Source organism: Danio rerio, chromosome 2, assembly GCF_052040795.2.
Source record: "Danio rerio strain M-AB ecotype USA chromosome 2, GRCz13ab, whole genome shotgun sequence".
Lineage (NCBI taxonomy): Eukaryota > Metazoa > Chordata > Actinopteri > Cypriniformes > Danionidae > Danio > Danio rerio.
In genome coordinates, this window is record NC_141022.1 from 55,079,103 (window position 1) to 55,098,738 (window position 19,636).

The 19,636-nt window shown below is 38.7% G+C and overlaps 2 protein-coding genes and 1 long non-coding RNA gene across 5 annotated transcripts in view; 1 reads left to right on the forward strand and 2 right to left on the reverse strand.

Moving 5' to 3' along the window:
- LOC147846532 (uncharacterized) overlaps positions 1 to 19,636 on the forward strand; it is a 252,135-nt gene that overhangs the window by 53,741 nt on the left and 178,758 nt on the right. The window lies entirely within an intron of this gene.
- On the reverse strand, positions 875 to 8,299 carry si:ch211-9d9.7. The gene is made up of 5 exons (XM_087241600.1): positions 5,472 to 8,299; positions 4,994 to 5,305; positions 4,588 to 4,887; positions 3,409 to 4,331; positions 875 to 2,745 (listed from the first exon to the last, which is right to left on the reverse strand). The coding sequence occupies exons 1-4, from the start codon at positions 5,506 to 5,508 to the stop codon at positions 4,282 to 4,284; spliced, it is 699 nt and encodes a 232-aa protein (XP_087097726.1). The 5' UTR covers positions 5,509 to 8,299; the 3' UTR covers positions 875 to 2,745; positions 3,409 to 4,281.
- LOC110437904 (polymeric immunoglobulin receptor) lies at positions 14,533 to 19,438 on the reverse strand. Of its 3 annotated transcripts, none has more exons than XM_087241583.1 (5): positions 17,982 to 19,438; positions 17,333 to 17,668; positions 16,945 to 17,244; positions 15,554 to 15,584; positions 14,533 to 15,349 (listed from the first exon to the last, which is right to left on the reverse strand). In XM_087241583.1, exons 1-5 carry the CDS (start codon positions 18,073 to 18,075, stop codon positions 15,310 to 15,312), a joined length of 801 nt encoding a protein of 266 aa, XP_087097709.1. In that variant the 5' UTR covers positions 18,076 to 19,438; the 3' UTR covers positions 14,533 to 15,309. The 3 variants fall into 3 exon arrangements, with proteins under 3 accessions (XP_087097709.1, XP_087097708.1, XP_087097707.1); XM_087241582.1 differs by having other exon boundaries at positions 15,554 to 15,587; positions 17,982 to 18,266; XM_087241581.1 differs by lacking the exons at positions 14,533 to 15,349; positions 15,554 to 15,584 and having other exon boundaries at positions 15,832 to 17,244; positions 17,982 to 18,219.

Here is a 19,636-nt window from a genome sequence, read left to right on the forward strand (position 1 = left end):
TTTACGCATACACATTCCTCACTATAGCAAGGCTATATCAGTGTTATAAAGTTGCAAGCCTTAAGGGGTTACATGTTGAATAGTAATTCTACATTGGTTTTTGTTTTCTTATTACATGCACAGTGGAGTTATGCTTAAGTTTGTATCGTTGCTGAAATAATAATAATTATTATTATATGCATATTGGTTAAGTCTAACCTCACAACTGATAAATTGGTGAATTCAGTTGGTAGAGTGGTTGTTAAACACCTTCCCTAGTGCTAATCTAAAAAAGGGGGAACATGTTGTGTTGTTTAATGTTCAGTCCTATTACTACTGTTTGTGATCACTAGGTGTCAGGAGAGGTGTGTGTAAGGGAGAGGGAGAGAACAGAAATAAAGTGTAGTTGTCCGGCTGATATTCATTTACAAATCTATACAAAATACCACAATAAGCTTGTGTTAATTTCTTTGTGTAATAATACACAAGATGCATATAACACACATATACACTGCAAAGAAATGCAGGGTTCCACATAACATATTGATGTTGTCTTAATACAAATTGATTAAGTTAATGTAACAAATTAGAGGATTGAACAAAATAGGTTGTCCCAAAAAATATAAGAATTGTGTTGCTTCAGCTCATTTTATGTTTTAAAAAGCAGCCAATTTTTTTTAAAAAAATAAAATGTAAATAAATGTAAATACAGTGACATAAACATATGAGGTTAAAGCAATTAAATATACTAAAAGCAAAACTATTGACTGTTTTTAAAAGGGGAGGAGCTATATGTCCTGTCCTCTTTTTATTTCCCAGTTGAGATGAAGTCAAACTCAAACATCAAATGAAAAATTACAATTTCAGACAATAAATTAAGCAAACTGTGTGAGACTTTAGTTTGAATGAATCCCTTTACTTTGCATGACAGATCACCATTACAGTACAGAATGGTTCTTTCAGCTTAAACATTGTAGAAGACCATCTATTAGCCCAGTGACGATACTAACAGCATGGTCGAAGGTTAAATGCATTTAAGCCTTTTCCAGTACTTCTGAAATTTAAATGATCCTAAAATTGACTGTATTTCTAATGGGAAGAACGGATCACATTCATCATGATTTAATTTAGAGTTTTGATTTATATCTGTTCCCCTACTCTTCAGTTATACATTCATTGGGGACCAAATGCCGTTCAGAGTTCCACGCCCCGAGTTTGCACTTCTTCTCAAGGACAGTATGGCAACACTCTAAAAATTAGTCAGATGGTGCAGGATTAACTAATATTCAAATAGCCTGGTTGCAAACCGCTCACACATTTCTTTAAAGATCTCCATGCTGACGTGCCCAAAACGGCTCTGTACAGTCAAATGTGCCTTAAAATCAAAATCTAACCATGTCGAATCATAAAGCTAGCGCAGACTCCACTTAATCTACTGTATATTAAAAGATTTCAGGAGAATTCAGAATGAATCAAAACTTAACACTTGTTAACTTAACATTTGTCAGGTAAAATTGTATTCTGCAATTACATAATAAAACCCTCAGAAAGCCAATTCAGAGACCAACAATACAACATCCATTACTCAGATAAATCAACGAATTATATATGCATATCTGACCAGAGAAGTACGTTGCAGAACAAGTCTCAGAGATGCTGCAAAGGGGTGTCTTGGCTATAAGACCCCCATGACCCATATCACATCTTTACCTTAAATACTCAACTCAGAACAAACAGCCATAAATTCAAGACAATAAAAAGTGTCACCAAGACCCTTGCCTGGTGAATCTGAGGAGTTAAACATCTGTAAGGGGGGAGGGGGGTTTTATTCACCATAATAAAACCTTGAACATTTTGGTGAATGAGAAGGGTGAACTTTCTGGCATTACCCCCTGGTCTGGTGTAAGTGAGGACACAGGTGGTGAGGGAGGTGTCGCGGACGCAGCCCTATCTATTCTGCCACCCTAGGCTCGGATATATCTGAAGAACGCGGGTGGTGAGGGAGGTGTCACAGACGCCACACTCTCTATTCTGCGGCCCAATGCGCTAATATAACTGAGGACGCGGGTGGTGAGGAAGGTGTCGTGGACGCCACACTCTCTATTCTGCTGCCCAATGCGCGAATATAACCAAGGACGCGGGTGGTGAGGGAGGTGTCGCGGACGCCACCCTTTCTATTCTGCCGCCCAATGCGTGAATATAACTAAGGACGCGGGTGGTGAGGGAGGTGTCACGGACGCCACACTCTCTATTCTGCCGCCCAATGTGTGAATATAACTAAGGACGCGGGTGGTGAGGGAGGTGTCGCGGACGCCACACTCTCTATTCTGCTGCCCAATGCGTGAATATAACCAAGGATGCGGGTGGTGAGGGAGGTGTCGCGAACGCCACCCTTTTTATTCTGCCGCCCAATGCGTGAATATAACTAAGGACGCGGGTGGTGAGGGAGGTGTCACGGACGCCACACTCTCTATTCTGTCGCCCAATGCACGAATATAACTAAGGATGCGGGTGGTAAGGGAGGTGTCGCGGACGCCACACTCTCTATTCTGCCGCCCAATGCACGAATATAACTGAGGACGCGGGTAGTGAGGAAGGTGTTGCGGACACCACCCTTTCTATTCTGCCACCCAATGCGTGAATATAACTGAGGACGCGGGTGGTGAGGGAGGTGTCGCGGACGCCACACTCTCTATTCTGTCGCCCAATGCACGAATATAACTAAGGACGCGGGTGGTGAGGGAGGTGTCGCGGACGCCACACTCTCTATTCTGCTGCCCAATGCGCGAATATAACCAAGGACGCGGGTGGTGAGGGAGGTGTCGCGAACCCCACCCTTTTTATTCTGCCGCCCAATGCGTGAATATAACTAAGGATGCGGGTGGTGAGGGAGGTGTCGCGGACGCCACACTCTCTATTCTGCCACCCAATGCACGAATATAACTGAGGACGCGGGTGGTGAGGGAGGTGTCGCGGACGCCACACTCTCTATTCTGCTGCCCAATGCGCGAATATAACCAAGGACGCGGGTGGTGAGGGAGGTGTCGCGAACCCCACCCTTTTTATTCTGCCGCCCAATGCGTGAATATAACTAAGGATGCGGGTGGTGAGGGAGGTGTCACGGACGCCACACTCTCTATTCTGCTGCCCAATGCACGAATATAACTGAGGACGCGGGTGGTGAGGGAGGTGTCGCGGACGCCACACTCTCTATTCTGCTGCCCAATGCGCGAATATAACTGAGGACGCGGGTGGTGAGGAAGGTGTCACGGACGCCACACTCTCTATTCTGCCACCCAATGTGCGAATATAACTAAGGACGCGGGTGGTAAGGGAGGTGTCACGGACGCCACACTCTCTATTCTTCCACCCAATGTGCGAATATAACTAAGGACGCGGATGGTGAGGGAGGTGTCGCGGACGCCACACTCTCTATTCTGCCACCCAATGCACGAATATAACTGAGGACGCGGGTGGTGAGGAAGGTGTTGCGGACACCACCCTTTCTATTCTGCCGGCCAATGCGCGAATATAACTGAGGACGCGGGTGGTGAGGAAGGTGTCACGGACGCCACACTCTCTATTCTGTCGCCCAATGCACGAATATAACTGAGGACGCGGGTGGTGAGGGAGGTGTCACGGACGCCACTCTCTCTATTCTGTCGCCCAATGCGCGAATATAACTGAGGACGCGGGTGGTGAGGAAGGTGTCGCGGACATAACCGAGGACGTGGGTGGTGAGGAAGGTGTCGCCTCTATGGACGCGATGGCCCTGGATGTAGCTCTGTTTTTCCAGCCTGTGTTTGCATTGTCAACAGTGATATGAATAGAACAGTTGAACAGCTACTTTCCTGATCTTCTTCTCAGATCAGAAAGGGTATTGTTGTAGTGCCTGACCAGTCTCGTGGTCTTGTCTCGTGAAATTCCATAAGAGGTATTAGGGTCTGATATTCTGGAGAGATTTAGCCATCTTACAACATTATAAGCATTACTTACATCAAAGTGTAAAAGTAAGGCAACATTTTATTTTAAAGTGCTCTTTATGCACATATTTCTATATAATTTCTAAATGACAATTAATTATGCACAATTACATGCAGCCAACAAAAACCATAGATCACCTTCCAACATTATCATATAAAAAGTACATGTAATCAACATCACTTGAAAAAAAACAAAAAACATCTACATATATGAATTTAGCAAACGTAGACAACTAATGCATTTCACACATTTAATATTTCAGTCTAGTCTGTTGACTGACTGTGCAGCAAAAGCAGAAGTTTTCAGCAGTTTTTTTATTCAGATGGATGTGCAGAAAACTGTAGATGTGTGAAGCGCAGAAACACCATCTGAAAGACACATTAGACAATATTTGAAGTATACATTATGTATTTTCCGACACACTCTTGTAACAGTATGTAGTTGTTCTAGAAGTTCTAATTCTAGAAAAAAGTATATTGTTTCATCAAATTAATTTCAGAAATGTGAATTTATTAAAAACTCTTATTTCAGTAAATGTGTTCATACTAACCTTAATAGTGCTGATTATGAATGGAATTTTATCTTTTTATTCAGAATTTAAATACGACATGGAAAAGATTTTACCTTCAGTGACAGTGAGTTGAACAGGAGCCTGGAGATGGCCAATAGAGCAGAAATACCATCCAGAATCAGAGAGTCTCAGTCCAGTCATCAGCACAGTGAAGGAGCTTTCACCATCATCACTGATCTGCACTGATGAACTCTGGGATGTGTCAGTCTTCTTCTCTGAGAAACACTTCTGATCTTTATATCTGCACCAGCGTTTGAGTTGATATTTATATGCAGAACTGTAGAAACACTGAACTCTGACATCATCACCTTCATGTCCAGATACACTGCTGCTCATCACAGACATAGCAGGAGCTGAAAACAAAAAGCAGACATTAAAGATTATAAAATGCAAGTGTGTAAAGTCACTTAGTTTAGCATTAGAATGTGATTAAAATAATTATACAACCAATTTTCATACCAGAATGAACCAGCAGAAAAAGCTCATATGTGACATTCAGTTTTCCACCAGTCTCCACAACACAATAATAATCTCCAGCTTGATTGTCCTGCAGGTTCCTCATAGTCACAGTGAAGAGACTCTGATCAGGATGATCAATCACTGACAGGTTTTCCTCTGTTGTGTTTGTGTATTTATTAGGTTTATCAGTTCCTGAATTCCAGTATTTCTTCTGCGGTGTGTATTTCTCATCATAATAACATGGGATGGTGACAGATCCTCCAGGTTGAACAGTTATTGTACTGGTTAACCAATCACTGAAGCTCTCAACACCTTAACAAACAATACATAACTATTATTATACCAGATTAAAAATAATTAAAGTAGTCTTATACATGTTGTAATGTGTTCTACAAACACGATGAAACCAAAATGAAAAGTAAAGAATAAATTGTCTCTTTTCAAATTGATAAAATAATCTGAAATATTCAAAACTTACCTAAAACAAGCCAAAATCCAGCTGAAATGTAAAACATTTTTGCGTCCGCATATGCAGCCACTGCACTCGTCTTGCTTATGTTTCTTCTATGAGGTTTTCACAGTAGTGCAACTGGTGAGCATACTCTCAAAAGTCTTGCACCACGTGACCGAGAGGTGTAAAAACTGCATATATTAATAGACAAAGTGCAAATCAACACTTGCTCTGTTGTTTATAAAAGGTACACTGAAGAAATTTCTCTTGATTAACAGTTTCTTTTTTTTTTGTGACTCGCAAGTGTTTCCTTCAGGCTGCTTTTATTTTATGGAGAGAGAAACACACAACATCAAAAATGGTTTATCAAATGTAGATCCAGATTTAAAGTCAGTAGCAACGTTACTGCTGCTCTCTGTGCAAGAAAATATGATGCAAGAATTTAAGTGCATCATGTAAAAATATTTTAAAGGTGCTGTATGTAAGTTTTTGACTCTCTAAAGGATTAAAAATACCATAATATGTTTGCAGATATTTAAAAAACATGGCAAGTGAACATTCTTGCTTATCTGAAAAACAATGCTGAAGTCAAATATTCTGCTTTGAAAATGCAACATATGTGCTGAAACGCTGTCTTTGTTTTGGTCTTTTAACCCGTACACTGTCAGTTTAGCCAATTATATTTTAGCACCCTTGGATGCCTTGTTGGAAACAGCTTATTTTATTCATTCATTCAGGAATGTTCTGAAAACAGTAGCAGGTTCCGAAATGAGACACAGATTTCACATGAGGTTATTAATTAGCAAATAATATAAATATTACAAAGGTAAACATCAGGGGCCTCATGTGCGAAGACTTCCGTGGAAATCATACTAAAACATTGCGTACGTACAAAGCTGTAAATGTGCGTACGTAGTAAAAAATTCAGATGTATGAAATACTGTGTACGTCGAATCCCACGCATATTCTTTGTACATCCGAATGAACGTGAAACTGAGCACAACATGCACGAGCGCAAAACCCCTCCCTTCCTCCTCCCCCGTATGAATATGCTTATGACTCTACTTTGGCAAAACCCAACGAAAAAGCAAAGGCAAAAGCAAGCAAAAAAAGAAACTCTGAACAGAATGTGAATTGGAGGTGCTGCTTTCGGAGGTAGACCGGAGAAAAACGGTGTTATTTGCAAGTTTGTCCTCCGGAATTAACAACAAAAGAAAAAATAGAGTGGGGAGAGTTTAGCTGATGCGGTTAACACAGTTGGGTCTGAACATCGCACTGTGTGGATTAAAAAAAGATATAGTGAGATGTATAGGTGCAAAATGTTGCAGTGCCCTTAACAGTCTGAGAGGCGCAGCTCGTAAAACGCATGTCAACATAATTCCCCCACTGCATATCAGATTTTGCTTATTTATCACAAGGAAGACAAGTAGGAATCATTTAATAAATCTGTGCATTATATTTTATTTACACATTTATTCAATAGAAATGTTTCTGATTCACGCATGCAAATTCATCTTCAGATAGTGCCTAAACCTGCTAGATGAACCCGTCTCATACAGCTGCCATTGCATGGCTTAAAGACACGATGTAGAGAGCAATTTAACACAACTGCCTCTAGGAGTTGCCAATGGAAATAAAACAGACACGTACAAAAAATGTGCGTATGCCAGCCATGAAGCTGGCGTGGAGCTGCGCACATTCCCACGTTCATTTCATCGTTTGTAAATCCAAAAGTGAGCGACTCTGAGCGTGAAACCAAAGTTTTTGTGCGTACGCAGCGTTGATACATGAGGCCCCAGGTGAGCAGGTTACATTGTAACTCTCTGTCCTAAAACCACGCTACGTGACGAGATTTGCAGTGATGAGCAATTTGGCTGTTTGCACCAGATGAAACACGACAGAAATTTAAATACAGCCATTTAGAAGCACAGAATATGCACTCACTCACAAAATGGTAAGGTTTATAATCTGATTAATACATATTAAACTTCTTTAACATTATTAAATGCACATGCTAAATCACTGTTATGTGTTGGCTTGTCATGTGTTGTCACAGTTCTAAAGTAAAATTTCAGACAATTTATTTTATTTTCTAGATCTGAGGTGAACTATATGCTGCTGCTTTCAGTAGTATGGCAACAAATGTCATGTAAAATGGCATTTAAACTTACACTATTAGCATTTAACACTGAAAAAAACACATGAGGTTTACCTGAGGTGATCATCAGTTAATCCTGTTGTTTAGCTGCAAGAAATAGTAGCCGTTTCCAATATATCAATTCAAGGTGTTGGTTAGAACAAAAACTTCATTTAATAATGAGAATATTCCTTCTATCGCGTGCCTTTGCTGTTCTTTAGAACATGATTTAAATCAGCCGTAAATTAGAGTTAGGCTCGATAGCACACTTTTTTTAGTCAGCAATCTGGCAACCAGCACTTGCATTTTTTTTGATCTAGGAGTCCAATACCTAGTTCAACCACTGGGTGTCAATCTTAGATACTGCACTTTTAATTGTGTGAGAATGAAGCATATAAAAATGAAGAGTCAAGCTTTTTTTTTTTTTTTTTTTGGTGTTGTTAATTAGTTGGTGCATTTAGTCTGTTTTACCTTTTGTGAGAAACCTAAAAAAAAAGACTATCACACAGACAAATAGACAAAATGGTCAGAATTATTGAATTCGTGTATTATACAGGCAAATAAATATAAGCATATAATCAAGCTCATGACAGTTAATCTAGATTATTATTTGAATAACGTACACTTCTCTCAGATTTAAAAAATAAAGAGAAAAAAAATAAAGAGATTTATAATTATTCTTGTTATTTCATAATGTCCAATAAGAGTCTCTATTACCTGGTTTGGATTTAGTAATGGTGGGAAAGAAACCTGGAGATATTTTAGACAAAAAGTCACTTAACTTGGTCATGGAGGGTTCTGTTTTCTGTACTCAAATGCAAGTGAAATTACTCTAAGGGTGTACTCACACTAGGCACAGTTGTCTTGAACCATGGCCAGAAGCAATTATCCACCCATTTTGATAATCATAAATGTTAATAAATAGCCGCATTTCCACTATCGGGCCAGTGCGAGCCAGGGCTTTAATCGGGCCGGGCCAATAGCCCGGGAGGTTGAGAAATCATGTCGCGTTTCCACTGTCGGGCTAGTAGCTCACAGTGCGTCACACAAACACCGCCTACAGAACATCCCCCGAATCAAACGTCTCACAACCCGCCCACTTCAGCGGGAATGAGGACAGGCAGATAAAGCACACCATAGAATCATCACAAAACGAAACCATTAAAATGAAGACAACCGAAACAAACAAATGACACGTTACTGTACAGCAGTACATGAAATGTCTATACGCACAAACCTGTGTATTTCCATTCATTACATTTGTTTACTCGCCGACCGACTGTTGGCATTGTGCATCGAGTGCTCTCGCCACTAACGCAGTGACCCATCACAGTGAGCGCACACATCCAAATTATAAAACCACAGAAATTCTCCTTTATAACTCGATATGGCATGTATTTTATAACATCCTCTTTTTGATAGAAGTCGTGTTAAGTTTTCAGCACAAGAGCGAGTAGCCTATAATAAAATATAGCCATATTTGTTGCGCTCAGCAGCTATTCACTAAAGCTCTTCATTTAAAGTTTCATTTATAAATTTAACCTCATCATATAAAAACATAAACACTTGTTTGAGGATATGGAACACATTTTGTGTTTGGGCTTTCCCCCATATGCGTTTAAAGCTGCGCTGCGCAGGACTGAGTGACAGAAAAAAAGGTATAGGCTAGATTCTGCTTTCACTCACCCAAATAATGCTCTGTTTGCGCGATTTGATTAATATCATCATATCCAAATACTTTATAAATAATATTTCAAACCTTCTCCGGTGTTAATTGTTTTTAGAAAATATCTAAAATCTTTTTTTGTCAGAAAGGTCTTTGTAAAAGGAAAGTTAGGCTATATGTGGCTTTAAAACAGTTTGATTTATGTATTGTATATAGGCTACCTACATTGTTACAGCTAGCTTTTGTTTATTTTATAATGGTTTATTTATTTAATTTGATTTTATTATATCTGATATTTGTAATTCTTTAAATTATATTTCAATATAGCTTAAGCTATTTTATCAAGATATGACACTATATTGTTTAAAGTCTACGAAAGTGGGCACATAATTTGTTAAGTTTTATGTCTTTCTGTTGTATTTATATTGTGTTTTATCTCCAAAATAAAGAAAGAAAAAAAGCCGCTCGCGGCATAACAGAGTTGTGAAGGAGCGCTCTTGCCCGGTCTCACACACACATACAGGCATCTAAACGCGCACAAACAAACATTTTAAACTTGACAAAAACTCTCGAAAACCTTTACTGTCTGCTGTGTCTTTAATATGGTGTAAAGATTATTATGCGTTATTGAAACATAAAGGAGGACGCAGCAAAGAACTTAACTATGAATTAAAACTACTTTATTATTTTATGCAGCAGCCTTACATTTAAAAGGGAAACATAAGGGCGATCATACGCAAAAAGACCCCAGCCTATAAGGCTAGATGTTTTCTTTCCCTTATTTATTTATTTATTTGTTTTCCGCATGTACTCATGTGCAATCAGAAAACTGCCCGCCTCTCCTTTCACTCCGCCCCGAAGCCCCAGCTGGCCCTCCTTGGCCCAAGGTATTCGGCGGGCCAAAAAAGGCCGGCCGCTGGCCCCCAGAAAGCCCTGCTTTGGCCCGATTAGGCCCCAGAAGTGACAGTGGAAACGCCACTGGCCTTGGCTCGCTCGCTTTAGGCGCGATAGTGGAAACGCGGCTATTGTCGCGTGCTGCAGGTATGAGGAGGTTTGCTAAAGGTGCAGCTGACGTACCGCGATGCATTTGTTTCAGTTTGCGTTCATTGAAAAGTAAGAATGATTATTAATCCATATGAAACAGTCCCTTAAAAGTGATGTTGTGTCGTCAGTTTTGGGCTCAGATGTGCTTTAATCTTACACTACAAGCATATCGTGCCAAAGCCCAACCAAACTCACACTAGACATGGTTGTCTTGAGCCATGCCTGGGCATGAATGTCCTCCCTCCCCTCTCACCCTCGGCCTGCACTCACACTGCAATTGTACCTTCCGAGTCTGAGCATGCTTACATCATTGATGATGCAACTGTTCAGTTTAACAGGAAGAGAAATGCTCTGGCTCAGCACAGTGGACATTGCTTCAGTTATATTGTTTTGTATTACTTTTAGTCATTTGGGATGCAGTGAGACACAGTCAAATCTTTTTCTGAACAGATCCACCACGTTTGAATGACGTAAATGTTCATGCAAGTCCTCAAGCTGCAGGTATTAGGAGGTTTGCTAAAGGTTGCAGCTGCCGTGCAGTGAGGGGTTTACATGATTAATAAACTATGACAGTTCACGTTCATTGAAAAGTAAGAATGATTAATAAATTTATTTGAAGCAGTCCCTTAAGAGTGAAGCCTTCAATTTTGCACTCACACTACAAGCATTCAACGCCAAAGCCCAACCAAACTATGCTGTGGCACGATTAGGAGCAATCACACTTGCCAAACGAACCGGGAAATGGGGGTTAGAGCCATGCTTGTTTAGAGCCATGCTTTGGCACAATTGTTCCCTTTGCCCTTTTTTTCAGGACAGTCCAATATTTCAGCTCAATTTTTAGTGTTCTGGCATGTTGTGCTATTCTAATGTGGCATCATATCTGAATACATTTCTAATGGTGTATTCTGTCACACTACTTATGGTTTATGGGAAAATTAGCAAGTGCAGTTGATAGATTTTTGTATGCACCAACTTCTGACATTGTTCAAAAAGAAAAGAAAAAATATAAAAGGGAATATTTTATCATTTTTGTATAATCTTTGAGTCTATGCTATAATTAACTTCATCGTGTTACACAACCCAATTAACTTGCAGATTCATAACTCAAAAAGAGAGATCTAGATCAAAAGAGACTCGAGAGATACACAAATAAATAAATGATTAACCAAACAGAACTAATAACCATTTAAAGACAATGAGTAAAAGGAAGAATACAAATGTTAACGTTTCAGTAAGCAAAGTAGGATTTATTAGGTGAATTAAGCAAACATAGTATGTGCCAAAAATACAGACACATTTATTTTCTACAGATGTTGTGTGAACAATGATTTGTAATGTTTGTTTGTTTGTTTGTTTTTAATAAATTATTAAAATGTTCAAATAATCTTAATGTTGATCAGAAAGTTGTGATGTTGATGGACATCCCTGCTGAAAAATCCAGCTTAAACCAGCCTAGGCTGGTTGGCTGGTTTTAGCTTGTTGACCAGGCTGGTTTTAGAGGGGTTTTGGCAATTTCCAGGCTGGTTTCCAGCCATTTCCAGCCTGGTCTTAGCTGGTCAGGCTGGAAAATGACCAGCCAAATCCAACTAAAACCAGCTTGACCAGCCTGGTTTAAGCTGGAGAGCTGGTTTTGGCTGGACTCCCAGCTTGGCTATAGGCTAGTCAAGCTGGTTTTAGCTGGTCAAGGGAGATGACATTTATGAAGCAGTGACACAGATGCTTAGAGACAGAGAGGTAGACCTGAAGCATGTTGTTTCCATTGCTACTGATGGTGCACCAAGTATGATTGGAAGAGAGAGGGGATTCGTGTCACGCTTGAGAACTCACCATCCTGACCTCATGGCATACCACTGCATAATTCACCAGATGGTTTTGAGTGCCAGTCTTGGAGAAAAGTACTCAGATGTAATGACAAAAGTAATGAAACTTGTCAACTATCGAAGCATCCTACACTCTCAGAAATCAAGGTACACAAGCTGTCACTGGGGTGGTACCTATCCAAAAGGTACAAATTTGAACCTAAAAGGTCCATATTAATACCTAATAAGGGTACATATTAGTTCTTAAAAAGTGCAAAAGTGTTCCTGTATATACTTTTGAGGCACCAAAATGGACCCTTCAAGTACAAATGTGTACCTTTTGAAAAGGTACGACCCCAGTGACAGCTCTCGTACCTTTATTTCTGAGAGTGTATGCTCTGCAACATCGTTTGTTTTGCTCATTTCTAATAGAAGTAAATGCAACGTTTGATGATTTGCTTATTCACAACAATGTCCGGTGGCTTAGTAAAGGCAAGGTACTAGAGCGGTTTTGGCCCTGCGGAAAAAGCTGGAGACATTTCTTTTGGATCAAAAGAGTGCAAAAGCCAAAACATTTGTGGATTTCATGAAGAATGAAGAAGAAATGGAAGTTGTTGCTTTTCTAACTGACAATACTTCACATCTCAATGACCTTAATGTGAAGCTGCAGGGCAAAAACAACACCATGTGTGACCTCATGTCAGTTGTCCGTGCTTTCCAGAGGAAGCTGGAGGTGTTCAAATGTGACTTACAGCAGAACTTGCTTCACTTCTCAAGACTTTTGGATCAGACTGCAGGAAAACATCACCATCACAATTAGGCTGAATTCCTGGAAAAATTGTTTAACAATTTCCAAATTCGATTTCCCTCTGAAAAAAAACATGTCTTGTTGTGCACAGAAAATCCATTTCTAGTCAAAAGTATTGAAGAATTCTCAACTAAAGCCATAAAAAGTGTTCCCATGGGCAAATGCTGCTACTTTGCAAACAGAGCTAATTGAGCACCAAAAAAACCTAGCACTGCAGGAATCTCTCTGTGACCCTGTCACCTTCTGGACAAAAATGGTTACTGCAGCAGGTGTGCCTCTCCTGTAGAAGATGGCCCTTCAGATTCTCACAATGTTTCCCTCAACATACGCCTGTGAATCTGCCTTTTCAACCATGAACATGGTGAAAAACTCATTCCGCAACACACTCACCAATGAACACCTACATCAGTGCCTTCGCCTGGCCCTCACATCTTTTATGCCCAAGTTTAAACAACTGGTGGCACAAAGAAGGTGTCACCTTTTACACTAAAAGTTCTATCATGTTATTTTTTTGTGTATAGTTGGAAAGTTTTGGGCATTGCCTTTTTTTGTTGGAGTTCTCTTTTTGGAATTTGAGCATTACTTCTCCAGACCTCGGACTGAATGAATATTTGGTAAGTGGACTTTTCAAATTTATATTTGAGAAGCCCTGATATAGGGTATGTTATACTACAATTCGACACACTTTACTGTAGTAAAACTACACTGTATTTCATGTTATCAGTTCACTATTCTTAATACACCAGTATGCTGAAGCATTCATTAACAAGTTGTAAATAATACTAGCCTAAACATAGGCAGTTTACCTCAAAAACACTAGTATTTATTATAATTTACCTTAACCTTTTAGTTTTTCATGTATTGTTAATAAATAGTGTAGCAATATATAAACCATATCAACATAATTATTGGGATAACCAATTGACCAGGAGGATCTCAGGAGAGCAAAAGCACGAAAGGAACAGGAAACACAAGATACAAATTGTGAGTCTGCATCATCTGACGGAGCGAGAGCAGATCATTCACAGGTGAGCCATGTTATGAGTGTGCGCAAGAAGTTGTCCACAAACAGAGGAAACAAAATCGACGGCTACATTGGCGAGTGAACAAAAAGATTTGCTTGCTCTTATTACATCAGTGTGCTTTCAACTTGTAATACTGCGCTTACGACATTTGTGAGTGAAATAATGCCATAATAAGGTAATCTTGACATTCATTCAAAACGTACCTTTCTTTGTGCAACTTCAAGTGTCGAACAAAGTTTGAAGTTGTGGCATCTCTGTCTGTAATCTTCGAACAGCATGTTTTACATACTGCAATTAGTTTTTTGTTGACCTCGAAATTTTTAAAGCCAAACAAAACTATCTTCGGTATCATTTTGCTAACTGGCGCGTTCACGTTGTTGTCAAGTTGGACGCTGTCAAATCAAAACAATATACGATACTTTGATTGGATGTCTTGCTGAATGCACCCATGCCAGGCCCGGATTGGCTAATCGGGAGGACTGGGAGAATTCCCGGTGGGCTGGGCCGTTTTTTGGCTGCGAGGGCCAGTGTTTCTAGTTGCTTGCACTTTCAGCAGTTGCACTTTTTTATTTATCTGACCATAGCCTCACTCTTTTTATTCATTATTTTGCTGCAGCTCCGCTCTTCTTATTTATTGTCTCGCAGCCCCATGAGCAAAATGCAGCCTGCAGGGTAGTGATGATGTAACTATCATTCCGGCCATATAAGCATTACAGCACCATTGTGGTCCAGTGGTCAGCACGTTGCGCTTCGACGCTGTTGATCAGTGTTCGATCCTCACCTGAGTAACTCTTTATTTTTTTTCATTTTTATTGTTAAGACATATAAAACTGTAAGGTTGTCACACATTTTAAGTTCTAAAGCTGCTGTTTTCTTGAAAAAGAAGTGATAGTGTAATTAGAAACTGAATTGGAAATTACCTTATTTTAATATAACGTTAGTCAGTTGTGAACTGAGGTGGGCTGGTCTAACGCTTGAAACTCCAGGGCTGAAAAGAAGTCCCACTCTGGCCCTGGCGTATGCTCTGTCACACACACACAAACAGAGATAGAGCTGTCCGTGTCAACATACTTTTGAGCTTTTATGGGCTTTTTAAGTAGCAAGTCTTTACAAGTCAATAGGCGCAAGTCCAAGTGAAAGTCACGAGTCATTTATGTTTAAGTCCAAGTCGAGTTGCAAGTCTTTTTATATTTTGTTAAGTCGAGTCTAAAATCATCCAATTCATGACTCGAGTCCACACCCCTGGTAATTGCCAGATAGAATGGCGTCTAGCTACAAAATAAGAGTCTGTTAAGCTTCACCTTGAGAATAGTAGCAGAAGCATTCACACATTACTTATGTAATCTTAAAGTCCTTCAGGTCAATGTGAGGATCAGTCTGTGATCTCTAATTCTGTGACAGACAGAAACGCTCCTTCACACTTTGTCTGAAAAAGAGAATAGATCAAAAATGGGTTTAAAAAGACGTCCAATATAGATTAAAGTTGCTTCTTAAAGAGAACAAAGGAACAAGCAAAAAAAAATATTATACTGGGAACGTGTTAAAAATCTAAACATGTTTGGCAAATAAACAGACATTTGCCATCAAGTTTATGACAGAAAATCTAGATTAATAATGATAAGATACTAACCTGTTTCCCTCGGATATTTCCATGGTCGAATCTGCTGGTAGATAGAAAAAAAAAAAAAAAAAAGTATTTATATGTTTTTGTGTGTGTATATATATATATATATATATATATATATATATATATATATATATATATATATATAGAGAGAGAGAGAGAGAGAGAGAGAGAGAGAGAGAGAGAGAGAGAGAGAGAGAGAGAGAGAGGGATGTGACGGTTCATGAAAAAAAAATTAACCTTTTTGGGGTTTTTTTTTTTTGTTGTTGTTGTTTTTTACATTTGACAGGGTATCAAGTGTTTGGAGAGGTATCTTACTGTAAGATGTGTATTTCCCATGGATACCTGCCATGTGTGCGTCTCATTCTCTCATATCAGGGCCTCTTTAAAGCTAATCAGTGCAGAAGCATCCCAGCTGATTGATGCTGTGTCCGCATCACTCCCTAATTATGTGTGCAAGCAGTGCGTCTTTGTTTGAAATGTGCAAAAGGCTTACAGTTAATGCCATATCAGTTAAAAGATTTTAGAGCAAGACACAGCAGAAAAGCAATAGATAAGGGGAATGTGTCCTAATAGCGCAAAGCATTCTGGGTATTTAGTACAAGACAGACTGATTCTTATTGATCTCTATTAATTTACTGTATCATATATACGTTCATCAGTAATTAACTTTAAGCCCTCACATTACAAATACTGAAGAAAAGCCTTTTTGGAACTGTTTTCTTGCAGCAGCTTGTATCTGTGCTCGGCCTCCGCTGGACACAGAAATGTGATGGAATGCATATTATCAGCTTCTCAGACACGCAAAGAGCATTTATAAAGGTATATACACATCAGAGCAGACTAATCTGAGTGTTTGTGAGATGTTTTTCAAAAGATATTACTATAAAACGCTACGTTTTTTTGTTGAAATGTCCATATTTCCACAAATATGGTCAATCACAACTCACCGTTTCATAGATTCCTGAGCTCCATACTCGCTTGTGTGCGATTCTCTCTCAGATCATAAATGCTGAGGTATTTTATATACATGTACTTGCGCCGCAACATATAAGCTGAATGCATGTAACATATGCATAACACACAGTCTGCTATTCTGAGTTGCAAGAAAACATATGTAGAATATTTTTTTAAATGACTACTCAAATAAAACCTAAATTATCAACCAAAATATTTTGTTAATTAAACCAAATTATTAACATTTCCCCCTCTTGTTGTATTAGAATTATCGTAAAACATGACCACAGAACTATGAAACGAACCAAAAATTTTGTAAACTGTCTAACCCCTAAAATATATATTACAGCGAAAACATGAATTTATGAATTTTCTGAAGAGAGAAACAAAAAGGAAGGTTTTTTCTACCTGTGTAGATGCGATGAGTGAGTAAGTTTTACCTTCAGTGACTATAAGCTGAAGTAAAGCCTCTATTTCTCCTAAATAGCAGGAATACCATCCAGAATCAGAGAGTGTGAGTCCAGTCATCAGCACAGTGAAGGAGCTTTCACCATCATCACTGATTTGAACTGATGAACTCTGGGATGTGTTGAATCTCTCCACTGCATAACAGATCTGCTCTTTATATCTGCACCAGCGTTTCTCTGTATTCCTGTATTCAGAACTGTAGAAACACTGAACACTGGCATTACCACCTTCATGTCCAGATACACTGCTGCTCACCACAAACACGTCAGGAGCTGAAACACACAGACAGCAGACATCAGATACTGTGATTCATCTGGAATAAAAATAATTTTCTATTTAAATGTGAATCTGGTCTTATACCTGACTGAACTGTGAGATGAAGCTGCTCTCTCTTATCCAGATTAAAGAATTCTTTAATCTCCACAGCACACCAGTAAGCTCCAGTGTCTTCATGCTGCAGGTTCCTCATAGTAACAGTGAAGAAACTCTGATCTGGATGATCAGTCACTGACACTTTTCCTTTGGTTTCATTAGCATACGCCAGAATAGAGCAGGAACTAAAATATCCCTTGGCATTAAAGCACCAGTATTTCTTGTACTCTGTGTAATATCTGTCATAATAACAGGGAATAACAAGAGATCCTCCAGTCTGAACTGTTAACGCTCTGCTTGCTGATGCTGTTTTGTACTCAGAGCCTAAATGAAGAAATCAACTTATATGAGGATATCATATAACACACACACACACACACACACACACACACACACACACACTACACTTATATATTGTTATCTTTTTAAATATTACTTACTCTTTATACCATTTGACATTTTAAATCAGGGTGTGAAGTTTAAATGAATTACATTTATATAAATGTTTATATAAATAAAAAATGGCAAACTGCTATATTTTACACCCAGCGATAAGCCACTATTTTCTCAATATTTGTATTCATTTTAATCACTTTTAACACCTAAATGCATTTATAAACAAACGGAGAACACTTGCCTGTGGTGAGCCAAATTAAGAACACGAGGATCTTCTTAAAACTGACAGACCGTTTGTTGAAAGGTTGCGATGTTTCTTCTTTAGTCATCTTCATCCTTCTTCTGGCAGCTCTGCAAAACAATACGACCTGCTGGCCTCATAGTGTTAGCTTCACTTCTACAGCCTCTTTCACTTCCTACATCAGTGCTTTTTTCGGTTGCTTGTGATGAAAATAAACAAGTATAACAACAAATGAGCATGCTACAAAAATGTGACAACAAAACATGCTATGTCTCATATGATAGCCTTCACTGGCATATTTCGGCAGTCGTAAAAAGACATTAATATTAAAGTAAACATGAAATCAAAACTCACTATATTTACTTTGTTAGCTCACATTGCTAGTTTTGTGGAAAACAATTAATCTGTGTCATTAAAAATATGTTTTTGGTAAGGTTTAACTGAGATATGAAAATGCACTTTCTGTTTGTTTTCAGTTAAATTGGCAGATTAGGTCAGTCTAAGTCTGGCTAATATACTTAACCATGCCCCTCAAGCTGTCAGTTTTGACAACGAACAGAAATGGTGAACAGGAGGAGTCTGTTAGGTTTTAATAACTCTCCCCAAACCCTTTTCTTGATCTTTCTAAATGAAATGCCTTCCTTACTATAATATAATACGAGAGAGAAAATAATAGTTGCAGCTTAAGGTTTATGAGGACTTTAAGTAAAGATCCATATCCATGAAGAAAATTTAAAGTGGTAAATTTTCAAAATGTCTTCATTTTTGATCAGTAATGACATTGCAAAGTATTTATTTAGAGAGCTTTACATGCAATATATTTTTTTAACTCTCAATTCCCAGATATTCAAATGCTATCTTGCATCTCGGCCCAATAATAATGTTGCATCCAGGGGCAGACTGGCCATAGGGAGCACCGGGACCCCGTGACCTGACAGTCAATCGTGAACTTGGTCTGCCCAACCCCACTCCCACCCACCACTCTTCGCTTACTGATCACAACCCCCTGATGAAGCCTAGGTTATACTCGACACGTTTGCTAGTTTGTGCAGCAAAAAAGACTCGAGCGATGATATGTTTCATTCAAGTTTAATATGAATCACTTTGAAGAGATTTTGTCTCTTATCTTTATGATCCATCCATGCGTGATCATAGGGATAATCAGATGGACAATAATTCTTGGATAGGAATTGCAACAGTTTATTTTGAATTTAAAACAATTTAATAGTTATAAAACTATAATTAAGAAGCAAATTATTTCTTTGATAAATGAAAAAGAAATATTTGGACCTATCGGTTTACAACATATGGATGCCATGCTTTATTGGTGATAATGGTCAGGAATTTTGGACCATTATTGACTTTATAGAATATAAGGACAGAAACTAACCAGACGTGTCAGTTGGGGAGCTGCTAAATAAAAAAAAATAAATAAAAAAAATCTGTATTTTGTGTACTGTTTCTGCTTTTTTCTTGCCATAAAAAATAAATAATATATTTGTAGAACAACCGCTGTCTCTTTTCATTAATATTTTAATAAACTTTAATAGGTTAAACTGTCCAAGATATGAACAAAAGCAAGTGATGCATCAAAGTTTGATTTAAAAAAAAATCTTGAAAGGTTATAAAAATCTTTATAATCATTAAAACAATTT

Coding starts and splice junctions, on each gene's coding strand:
- si:ch211-9d9.7 (XM_087241600.1), bottom strand. CDS start 5,508: ATGTTTTACATTTCAGCTGGATTTTGGCTTGTTTTAG. Junction 5,306..5,471: donor TGGATTTTGGCTTGTTTTAG/GTAAGTTTTGAA, acceptor TTGTTTGTTAAG/GTGTTGAGAGCTTCAGTGAT. Junction 4,332..4,587: donor TCAACTCACTGTCACTGAAG/GTAAAATCTTTT, acceptor TGTGTCTTTCAG/ATGGTGTTTCTGCGCTTCAC.
- LOC110437904 (XM_087241581.1), bottom strand. CDS start 18,075: ATGAAGATGACTAAAGAAGAAACATCGCAACCTTTCAACAAACGGTCT. Junction 17,669..17,981: donor CTTAATTTGGCTCACCACAG/GCAAGTGTTCTC, acceptor TTCTTCATTTAG/GCTCTGAGTACAAAACAGCA. Junction 17,245..17,332: donor TCATCTCACAGTTCAGTCAG/GTATAAGACCAG, acceptor TGTGTGTTTCAG/CTCCTGACGTGTTTGTGGTG.